General features: G+C 34.1%; 1 protein-coding gene across 1 annotated transcript in view; it reads left to right on the top strand.

Moving 5' to 3' along the window:
* Positions 1 to 12,290, top strand: part of LOC129220057 (dynein axonemal heavy chain 5-like) — a 274,414-nt gene that overhangs the window by 80,233 nt on the left and 181,891 nt on the right. Inside the window, exons 25-26 of the mRNA XM_054854398.1 lie at positions 8,394 to 8,555; positions 9,454 to 9,678. Of these exons, the coding sequence (XP_054710373.1) occupies positions 8,394 to 8,555; positions 9,454 to 9,678 (387 nt within the window). The remainder of the gene's footprint in view (positions 1 to 8,393; positions 8,556 to 9,453; positions 9,679 to 12,290) is intronic.

Raw genomic sequence — 12,290 nt, 5'->3', positions numbered from 1 at the left:
CCTTAGATCTTAAGTACACTATTTGCCCTTCCTTAATATCCCTGAGCTTAGCATTTTCATGTTGCTTCACATTTTGCTCATATTGTTTTCTCTCTAAATTTGAAAAGGCTTTGGTATACTGTTTCTGTAAGGTTTCAAGGACATGCGCCATATATTGAGTTTTGTCCAATTGAACACATTTTATATCAGGGTTATATGTGTCAAAAATCAAAGCCAATTCCCTACCAAAGTGAAGAGAATTAGGAGTAAAACCCGTTGAGCTGTGTACAGAACCATTATACAAATTCTGGTGAATTTTTAGCGCATGTGAAAAATTATACCCTTCTTCTTGCATTGCTAAAATAGTGGCCTTTATTCCGGTATTTATCCTTTCACTTTTTCCGTTGGCTTGTGGTCTACCTGAAGAAGTGTGTCTTAGTTTAATACCCAATGTTTTTGACAAGGTCTCACACATTTCAGCTGTAAATTGTGAGCCTAAATCTGTTAAATTTACAGCGGGTCTCCCAAAAATACTTATATATGTAAACAAATGCTTTGCAACAGATTCCGCAGAAATGTTCGACATTTGGTATAATTGCATGTGTCTACTGAAATTGTCTAGCACAGTAAGTACATATTGTCCATTCCCTAGGGGGCCCAAAATGTCGCAAGAAATTTGATGACCTGGTTCATGAGGAATAAAATTTTTTCCTAAAGGAGCTTTTTGCATAGCATAAGGCTTCAATTTAATGCATTTATCACAAGAATAAACCCAATTTAATGTTTCAGCATACATTCCTACCCAAAAATATTTTTGTTTAATGAACTCATAAGTTTTTGCTAACCCCTGATGAGCCAAGTGAGCAATTGCCATAACCTTAGGTCTCAGTGACTTAGGAACAACAATTTTATGTACTACTTCATTATTTTTCTTGTCGTTGAAAGCATACATCAGTACCTTACTTGAAGGGTGGATAAAATATTGGTCCACTTTTTTAGTTCTACGTTTTGACGACATTTTTTGTAAAATAACAGCTAATTCAGAATCTTTTTGCTGTTCTTGTCTAAATGACTCATCAGAAATTTCTAACTTAGGGTCATGTGGGTTCTGATTAGAAACATTTAGCTGATTTACAAACTCATAGGTGTCATTATTTTCCTGATTGTTATTACTACAATTTTGAGTTTCCCTAGAGCTACTAGTCATACTTCTAAAATTTTCCTGCCAATTATCTAGACTACCCTCGGTTTCGTCCTCATCCTCTATATTTATTATGGGTAAAATTGCACTAGAATTTAAAAGATCTTGATTTTCTTTTAGACTTTCATTTGGTAACTGTTCAGAAATTCTAGAGATAAAATCCGAAAGCACATTTAATTCCCCTTTTATAAATTTCATGGTAAATGTATATTCACTTAATTGTAATAGCCATCTAGTAGTCAAATCAGCAGGCGATGAAATTTTTTTATAATGCTGCAGTGGTAGACTATCAGTCAATATGCAAAAATGACGTGAATAAAGATGGTATTTAAATGCTTGTACCCCTTTTACAATTGCCATTAACTCAAGTTTAATTGCAGGATACCTTTTCTCATGTTTGGAGAGCGCTTTGCTAAAATATGCAACAGGGTGTAATTTCCCGTCATGTTCCTGCATTAGTACCGCAGCAATCGCTATGCCACTAGCATCAGTATTTAGTACGAATTCTTTATTCCAGTCAGGAAGCTTTACAAAAGGTGCAGCGAAAAAATTTCTTTGCAACAAATTAAATGCTCTAGTGTGTTCAGAAGTCCACTTAAACTTATCTTTATGAGATGTTAGTTCAGTAAGTGGTTTAGTAAGTTCCGCATATGAGGGAATCAAATGTCTGTAGTAACCACATAATCCTACAAATCTCTTGACTTGTTTTGAAGTTTTGGGAATAGGAAATGAAGTTACTTTTACGATGTTGGATTTAACTGGTGACACGATGCCCTGTGTTATGCTAAATCCTAGATAATCTATACTCGTTTTATGAAAAATACATTTTTCAGGAGATAGGGTTATGTTATATTTCTGGAAAATGTTCAAAACTGCTGTAATTTTGTCTACAGACTCTTGGAAACTCTGGGCACAAATCAGTACATCATCTTGATATGCAAACAAAGCTGGGAGATTTAATTCCTCTAAAATAGAGTCCATCAGAGATTGAAAAATTGAACTTGAATTTTTAAGTCCGAAAACTAATCTCTTATTTTTAAATGTACCAAAAGGCGTAGTAAATGCCAAAATATCTTGGTATTCTTCAGGGAGTTTGATTTGCCAGTAAGCATTCTTTAAGTCACATACAGTAAAAAATTTATATTGAGCAATATTGCTAAGTATGGTAGCTATTTTTGGAAGAGGGTAAGACGATGATTTTAAAATGCTGTTAATTAGCCTCAAATCCATAGCTAGTCTATATTTAGGTGGGTCATTTTTATTTGTACACTTCTTACGAACCAGGAGCATAGGTGCTGACCACTCGGTATTTGTTCGAGCAATCAAATCAGCGGCCTGTAATTGTTCAATTTGCTCTAAAGCTTCCTTTTGTAGAGCCTGCGGAATTGGGAAAGGTAACGTCTTAATTGGGTTCTTGTGAATAAAGTCTAATTTTGGTACTACCTTATCAGTACATCCCAGTGTATATAAATTCTTAGAAAATGCAGCCGAATGTGACATTAAAATGTCCCTTAGGTGGTCTTGTTGTTTACTATCTAAATGGGTTAAGTCAAAATCAGTTTCTTTTAACTCCTCTTTGCGTTTCTGTAAAACCTCCTCACTAGCTGTAATTAAATTCAAATATTCCCTTTGAACATTTTTATCATTCCCTGCTCCAAATTCAATGTCTGAAATTATGTTTCCAATAACCTGTCCCTTATTTAGGTGAACTTTTTTTGTTTTGGACAAATTTTTGATATACACATAGATTTGGTTTGATGATTTATTTACATTACCAGAGTTCAATTTGTTTGAAGAATTTGAAATTGGAAAAGTAGCATTTTGATTAATTTGTAACAAATTTAGATATTCATTAATATTATTGTCATTTGAAGAGTAAATAGTAGGATCACATTCAAGATCAACAGATTTTAAAGACGGGTCAAACAAAAAGTTTTCAGCAGTCACATTTTCAGACATTGAAACCAAAGCATAGCATGATTCATTTGGGGGAATTATGAGTTTCTTAACAAGACGAGCATGAATTTCTTTTGGATGGTATGCACCGACAAGTGGAATATCCTTATTGTTGATGGAAATCAAATATTTGTCTATGTGCATACACACATTATGGCGGGACATGAAGTCAAAACCTAAAATTGCTCGATATTTAGATTCTTTTGGAAGTTCAACAATATAAAAGGTGTGCCTGAAATGTATTTTATTCAATTTAAATGATACTTCAGCACATGCTGAGAAATCCACCGAAGAGTTTACAGTAGCAATCGACACTTTACGAGAGAGAAATCTATATTTTACCTCAGATTTTATGCTTTCAAATGTGTTTTTTGCCAAAATTGAAATTGTCGATCCTGAATCAATCAAAAACAAAGCTTTGTGATTATTAAAAGAGCCTTCAATTAAAGGCAAGTTAACACTATCATGATTAGCCACATTATAAATAAACTCATATTTTGTGGAAATTTCAGTCTGTGAATCCGCATCAGTTTTCTCAATGGCATTAATTGAACTACACTTTTTTTTATTTTTAGAAGTTTAACATGCTGATGAAAAAAAAATTTGAGAGCCTGACTCATCAGCCAGTGCAGGTCTCTTTTCTAGTTTAAATTTTCCCCATTTGAAATATTTCGAGAATTACTAGCCCAATTTCTAGTGTTTCCCCTATTTTGCCTAAAATTGCCCCTTCCCCTAAAATTTTGTCGACCTGACGAATCTTGATAGTTTGAATTATTCTGATAGTTTGAATTATTCTGATAATTTGAAGAACTTTGGTTCAAACATAAATACTCTCTACAAGAAAACAAAGTGTGCCCTTGACGACTACAAAATTGACAGAAAATATTATTTCGAAATTGTCCCCTGTGACCAATATTCTGCCTATTTCCCCTATTATCATTGCCAAAATTTTGTTGACTGTTGTTATACCTATTCCTAACATTATATGGTTCAGATCTGTTTCTGTTCCCATGAAATTTTTCCCCATTCGAAAATTGTCTTTGTGAGCCGCGACATTGTTTAGCTGAATGACCTTTCTTTTCGCATAATTGACATTCAATTTGATTTTGCGCCTGTAAATTGTTAATCTGCTCTTGCATTGCCTTAATTTGAGTTTCATATTCATTTTGAGTGGATGTATGTGGGTTTACTGACATACACGCAGACAATTGTGCATCCTGGCATTTCTGTGCGAATGTTACTGCCTCCTCATACTGAGTTATATCATTTTCAAACAGTTTACATTTTATATCAGAGGGCAACGCATTAGAAAACTGCACAAACTTTATTTGTGATAGTGCCTTTTTATCACAGTTGTAATAAACTTTTACCGCCATTGCATCAATCCTATGAGCTAAAGACTTAATTGATTCCGCTGGTAACAATTTTATGTTATTAAACTCTGTAACTGATACTATTTTGTTATTTGAGGAGAAGAATTTCTCAAATATGATCTTAGCTTCAGTAATGGTCTGAATTTCTTGGAATTCGGGGCACTCAAGGAAATATTTTAAAGCATTGCCAGTTAATTTTGATTTCATCAAACTGATCATCATGCCTTGGGTATAATTATTATATGTTTGGACATCATTAAGTTGGGAGAAAAAAAATTTAATCATATCCTCACTTCCGTCAAAATTTTGAATAGATATATTTAAGTGTGGGTGTACACCTGGCCGGTCGGAGGAACTGGGTGTCCCCGAAGAGTGAGTCACATCCGTTGGCATATTATCCCGTGTCTGATTTCTAGTATTAGGCATATTCTTACCTAAGACTTACAAGTCTTATAAAATTTTCCCCTTTTTTTTTAAAAAAAAAAATTTAGATGAAATACATCGTACTCAAAACACACTCCTTATTTAAAATAGTAATTAAAACATATCACATGTAAAAAACATCATATATCACATTTAAAAATTCTCGATAACATATAATACGGATAAGATCATTTTCATTTTAAAAAATATTATCATAGAGTTCTTTCATTTTACTATTGTTCATTATTTCTATAAAAATTCATTTTCGTTTCCCGTGCACGCAAACAAACAGGTGAGGAAGGTCAACGGCACCAAATTTATATGGGGAAGTTATAGTGGAACTTTAAATGAAATTGTTAAAGGACTTAGATTTTTGCGTTGTGTGAAATATGTATGTATAACCCATTCGTATCACGATCCTCCCCAGTTTGTGCACGTGCATAGAAAAAGGTAATGTATCCATGGTGACTTATCATCTGGGATTGGAGATATAAAAATGGTACCTGGATAAATGAGGACACAAATTGTAGATAAAAAGACGATTCATTTACTGTTACTTTGGGGACATGACTGGCTGGTGCGGATGCCGGCGATCTCCTTCCATTAACTCCACATATATCCGGACTCCAGAAAAATTGGTCGATCACTCAATGGAACGCTTCATATCATCACTTTGGGCATGGTTCAGTTCTTATATCACAGTTCTGATCCCGGTGAGCAGCGGGCATCCCTGTCCTATCCATTCCTAGAGGACCTCTTTCTCATTCACAAAAACGCAGTTGAAGAGTCCATGCATAATTCCACACTCTCTGGTCATTTTTATCTTTCACTATTCAGGACCGTAGTGGAGCGTTCAGGCGATTCTTACATGTCCGCCGGTCATCTGATGTAGAACTTATTTCATGGAGATTCCATTTTTATAACACAAAAAGACGGGTGATGAAAGTTGTTGAAGAGAAAAAAAGGAGACACGACAATACAGGCAACGGATGTGGCTCAACTAACTTTTTCCCACGTGCGCCACAGCCGAGCTCAACTCTGTGTTGCCATACACATTTTTAAAACATTTCGACCGAAGTGCTTCTTCTTCTGTCCGAGAGGAATGGAGGTCAGCGTTGCGTACATAGAGATCAAGGATAGTGGAGAAAGAGAGGAGATCCGTAAAATATATGTCGAGCTTCACGACAGGCGGGTAGTTCCATACTCACCACTGCTTTTAAAAATATATGAGTCTCATATTAATGTCGAAATTTGCAATTCCCAGAAATCAACTAAGCATTTTTCAAATACGTTATTAAAGTTCCTTATAAGGTCGCATTTGAAGTACGAAAAATAGGCTAAAATGACGAAATAACAAGATAAGAAATGAGAAGATATATAAGCAGCAACGAGAAACTATCGGGAATAATTTAGTTTCCCTATCCACGAAAGAGACCCATTTGTCCAGCATCTTGCAGTACATCTCGAAAACGGTCAAGGTCGCATTTCAAAAAAAAAATCTTCTACACAGAGCACTTGAACCACCAAAAACGACACTGATCCTTTTGCATAGTGCCAAAAATCTTATGTGGTCAGTCGATTCGCAAACATAAATTTATATATCAATGTTCCATGCTATTTTAAATGCACTGTAAAAAATACGAAATGTCACTGATTATTTCCGCGGAACATGTCGGTTTTCTTAGGTTCTCAACAATTTCCTGTGAAAATCAAGTATCTGTGTCAAAACGTTTACTGAATTGCTACAAGTGTCATGAATGCAGACTTCTCACTGTTGTGAAAAATATTTTAACTCCCAGTTTAAAGATTTACTGAGCGTATTTATTAAGCGTATCAACCTCTGTTTCAATACATTCCGTCTAAATGGGATAAGCTCTCTGGACGAGCGAATGAGCCTCGGGATTTTGTAGCTTTGCAGGTGAGGAAAGGTCATAGTATATGCTTGCTATTCTTTCTTAGCTTTTGCTATGTATGCAGAAATGCGGTTGAATCTTTCTTGCAAAAGTAGGAAGGTGGCATAACGGCAAACAGTGTTCGTCAACTGTTTCAAGTAATATTGACAACATAATATCCAACACAATCATCATTTCTAATGGAAAACTATATACATTTTATGTATGAAGGCGTACTTCATAGAGCTAATCAAACACAACGATGTCCAAATCTCGGTTTTACACCAGAGATATATAATAAAACTTTAGTGCTGATTGAAGACTTATGCATTTTAATTTCAAATTTGTTTTAAAGTCATTATGGTGTGCTATCACCTGATCAATTGGCGACCGACTTTGTTAACACTTATTTGTAACGAGAAAAGAGCAATAACGCTGTCTTGGCCACAATCATTGCGACAAATGAGCCAACTGATAGTTGAATAAAAATATTCATAATCAGGTTGTGCTGTCCGTTGTTATGAACAAGGAAATACAGTTTTTGATGGAAAAAAAGAGGTATGCATTCCAACTAAATTTTTAAATTCTCGGGATATACCAAGAATGTCAATGTATGACCTCTGGTTAAAAAATTGATTCACCAATTATTCATTTCACAATTTAAACCAACCTAGAGTATGTAACGGTACACGTTTATTCATCAAAAATCAACAATTTTGACGGGAAAGTTTTAAAGGGAATTTTTCGGGGGGTGTTGCCACGTACTTCCATTAATAGCGTCATAATTTTCAAACACATTTAGAAGGCTTCAACTTCCAATGCTTTTAGCTTTTTCAATCACCCTAAAAAGATATTAAGAGAAAACAATGTCTATTTGCGGTTTGGACTTGAAATATACATATATCTCTCCCGGAAAAACTATCTATCGCCAACTCATGAGTGGGGAAGTTATCATACCTATTCGTGTTAGCAAAAGACAGGTTAAGCAAGAATTTTGTGCACAACTTAGTGCTTAGATAGTTTTAAATTTTCAAATAATAGAAACAATAGTTCGAAATAAATGTTATCTACCTCATTTTTTAAATTTAATTTTTAAATTTAGTTATTGTTTTTATAAAGAAGCCATTGATTACGAACTGTAGATAAAGCTGAGATAGATAAAATGTAGAATACATTTTAAAACTGTATGTTGGTTTATGCTTAATTTCTGCGTTCCGATATTTTACAATCAGTTTCGATATTTACTGTTAATTTCAATTGATTTTGTATGTTTGGCCGAAGTCGTACTTACAAAATTTACTAAGCGCAGGTTTAGTAAGTCATTTAATAAGTACTTAATTCAGCCTAACGCGCTCATTATCAACCTCCTATGTTTTAAAATCGGCTAAACAATTTTAAACTTTATTAAAAATATTAATTTATTGTATCAAAATAATGAGTAAAAGATTCTTTTAATCCAACTACAGCAACGCGTGGCTGGGTCAGCTAGTATATATATATATATATATATATATATATATATATATATATATATATATATACATGTCAGTAAATCTTTTCTCCTGACAGCTCAACAAGCCTGTGAAAGCAGAAGGTAACGTTGAGTGCTGGCTTATGAATCTGCTGCGGATGTCCCATCAGTCTTTGCATTCCGTTATTCGAAAGGCAGCTATTTCGACAACGAGTCCGAAATTTACCCTCATGGAATTCTTGCGAGAGTATCCTGCGCAGGTAAATAAATCTGACACAATGAATATTTAATCTGTCTGCTTGTTGATGTGTCTATGATTATGACAGTAATTCATGAAATGTGACATTGAAAAGGAGGGAAAAAATTTTATTTGCTGACATTCAACATTTTTACATTAAAAGATCGAAAAGAAATGGTTCTGGTTAAAAAAAAAAAAAAAAAAAAAAAAATCTTTCCAAGCATTACATGGATTGTATGGTTAATGCATTATTATTGCGATTTTTATGTTGACATATCGTTACCACCACGGTCAAGACAAAATGCTGCATTTTGGCCGTTTCCACCCAAGTGCAAATTTTAAGTCACGAATCAGTTCTTTACACCGCGCGAACCAAAACCATTTATTCAGAATTCTTAATTTTATTCAAATGTTGGTTCAGTTCTGCCACTCTACATGAAGTAGTTTTCTGATTTCTGATACACCGATAACTTCAAGTTTCAAAACTACTATGACTTTGCAAGTTCACGTTTTTGGCTTGGTAGTAAATGTCAAGATGTGTCTGTGCCTCTACGCGTGGGTTGGGGGGCGTTGAGTAAAGTTTATGTTCAGACGTGTAATTAAGATTTACTCTTTTCAACCCTTTTTTTCTTCTTCTTTCGACACTTTTATCCGTTGTAAGATTCTAGCAAAAGCTTTTTTTTAAGCAAAATTTTAAACAACTCTCAGGTTTTAATTTAGTGAACTTATATAACCAATAATCATTATTTTTTGAACCTTACAAAACGCATACCCTACGGTTGAATTCTTTAATTCTAATGTATCTACATTGAATTATATTTCACCTATTCAAATAGTTTAATAGTTTGTCATTCTCGTATTTAATACTTATATCAGAGTGGTATGTATAACTGCAACTGCATTTCTTTTTCCTCACCAAGATCGGACTTTTATGCCTGCAAATCATCTGGACTCGAGAATCGGAAGTGGCTCTGGCATATTCCACTCAAGACAAGAAGGTGATGCAACAGACCAACGATTTATTTTTGGAACTCCTGAATACCTTGATTGAGGAGACAACGAAAGGTCTGGGCTCAGTGGAGCGCACGAAGTTCGAGACCTTCATCACTATTCACGTGCACCAGAGAGACATTTTTAATGACTTGGTATGCTGTATGATGACGTTAATCATTATTGAAATAGCTGCCGGAACATTTTATGCGTAATTTTAACACGGTGGTTTGTATTTTCGTTTGAAGATTGTATCAAGAATCTGCCAAATGAAAAGTGCTCTTTTGAATCAGGCATGTGAAGCAATTGCCATTTCAGTTTCCTAATAAACACTTATCGAAAGTTGTTCTTAGCCAGGGGTTCTCAAACTTTTCCATTCTCGGCAATCTTTCAAGAATTAGGAATTTCCCCCAATGCATCCTGGTGTATCTCTGTTATACACACATGACACATATTGATACAATGGGCACTTCCGCGGCACCCATTTTGGAAACCCCTACTCCAAAGCCTGGCTTCTCTGCCTGCCTCTCTTCACAATTTGGTAGTTCTGTTAGGTACTCTGCCGTGGGGGAAAGGTTAAGTGCAAAAACTGCAAATTCAACTTTTTTTTTCTTTTTGCATTATTTTCACCTATAATACTTAAACTTTACTGTACAAGCTTGCTTATTTGGTTTCCACTGAAAAACGAAGCAAGAAAAAAGTGGCAATTTCAACATTTCCCTTTTGTTAGTATGGAATCCAAAAGACGTTTCTTCATATATCTCGAAAACTCTTTTCTACAGATACTGCGATTTACCTTCCCACGCAGAATTGATGGGTATTGACACAACTGTCAACGCACTGATCACTTAAAGATTGCGAATAGCTTAAGAAGGGGTGCCCCCCCCCCTTAGCTCAAGGGCGCACCCCCTAAATATCGCTAAGACACCCCATGAGAAAGACCATGACCCCTAGGTGGGCACTCCTGACGTAAGTAATTAACACACTGCCATTGTTGTTCATTTAAGTTAAAAGAAAATAACTAAAATGATTTTTATTAAAAAAATTTGGAAAAAAAGGAGGTAAAACCAAAAACTGTTTGTTTCGGTATGCAACCACTGTCCTTCAAAAGTTAATGAAATTTGAAGAGTAAATGTGTGATTAAATTTCATCCCATTGAGTTCAATTGCATTATTTTTCACCTTTTTCTTTTTGAAGTTCTTAAGTAAGTAAAGAAAACTTAATTCACAACACTGTGTTCAAAAAATCTTAAATAAAAGATTTATAGCTTTTCTAAAAATGATTTAAGGTATACGTAGCGTAATGATAAAGTGATACAATTTAAATGAAAATTTTTACACAAATTTTGCATACTTTTTGAGCTGAAATTCAACAGAAAAGCTATTCATAAATAACATAAATCTTAATGCATCTGTTATTTTATTCACAAGAAAAAACATTTATTCTACGAACCAACACATTTAAATGCAAAATATCAATGTCATTGATTACTGAAACAATGTTTTGTTCCTCTCTCTCTCTTTTTCTTTCCTTCTTTTTCTGAATTTGTATTGGCCTATTTCTCTTCAAAAGGTTTATTTTTTTTAATAAGTACCCTAATAATTGAATTAAAAAAAAGGCAAAAATACAAAATGAGCTAAAACAGAGTTAAAAATAAGAAACCATGACTACGCGCTTTTGAAAATAATAAGATAAATTTCTTATCACTAAAAAGTTAGAATTGAAATGGGATCGTTTCCAAAATTTTAAAAGTATTCTTTTTTCGGAAAGAGCATGCTTAAAAACATAGGATCTGAAATTTTTTTAAATAATTTGTTTAAGTTTAATATTTTTTAAAAATTACTTAAATCGGTGAGCTTTCAATGTTTACACTTCTGTCGTGTGACATCACCATCACAAATGATGAAATGCCATTCAATGTTGCCATTAACAGAACAAAATATTTAATTCGCATCTTTACTCACGTGTATTGGCAACAATACAGTTGATAGAAAGCGTAGAGCGCAATTTTAATTCGCTGCTTGATTATCATAAAGTGGAAACGTAGTAGAAAGATGCGGCAAAGTGCATCATTTGTGACGTCATAAAAACCACGCCTTGTTTGAAAAATCGGACATTTAAAAAAATTAATTTAAAAAAAATGTTGGGAAAATGAAAGTATTTTCTGGGTCCATGTTAATATTTTTTTCTCATTCCATCCATTTCAATGACTAAAAGTAGTACTTTTGACTGAAGGAAACCACTCCATTATTTTGAGCTAAAGACGAGAGCGAGAGAGAGAATTAATAGAAAGAGAAAGACAATGTTTGATTCCGAACAAACTTCCTTTTTTTCTTAATTTTCAATTTTATATATTACTAGCTGTACCTGACGCGCGTTGCTACGCCAACAAAAAAATACATCATTATACTGATTTTCATGACAATCGGTTGAACGGGGCAGAAGTTGCTACTCTGCAGTGCCACCTGGTGGCGAGTGGCTTCAATGAGCATATTACGCACCTTCTCCGTGGAAAAATACACATATATATATATATATATATATAAAGCAATTTTCATGATAATCGGTCCAGGTATCAAGTGAAGCCGTGACTATACTCAAATTTTGTACTCACGCAGTTTGCAAGATCAACCAATCGCTAAAAATATCAAATAGAAAAAGTTCTAAATCCTCCCGTTGCATGAAAAGCCATAAAACAATAAAGAAAGAATTTATTTGTTCAAACTCAAGAAAAATGGCAACAGTTAACTTCTTATCAATGAGATCT

This window comes from Uloborus diversus, chromosome 4 (genome assembly GCF_026930045.1).
Source record: "Uloborus diversus isolate 005 chromosome 4, Udiv.v.3.1, whole genome shotgun sequence".
NCBI classification, from domain to species: Eukaryota; Metazoa; Arthropoda; class Arachnida; order Araneae; family Uloboridae; genus Uloborus; species Uloborus diversus.
Note: the sequence above shows the minus strand (reverse complement) of the source record. Positions and strands in the feature narration are given on the sequence as shown.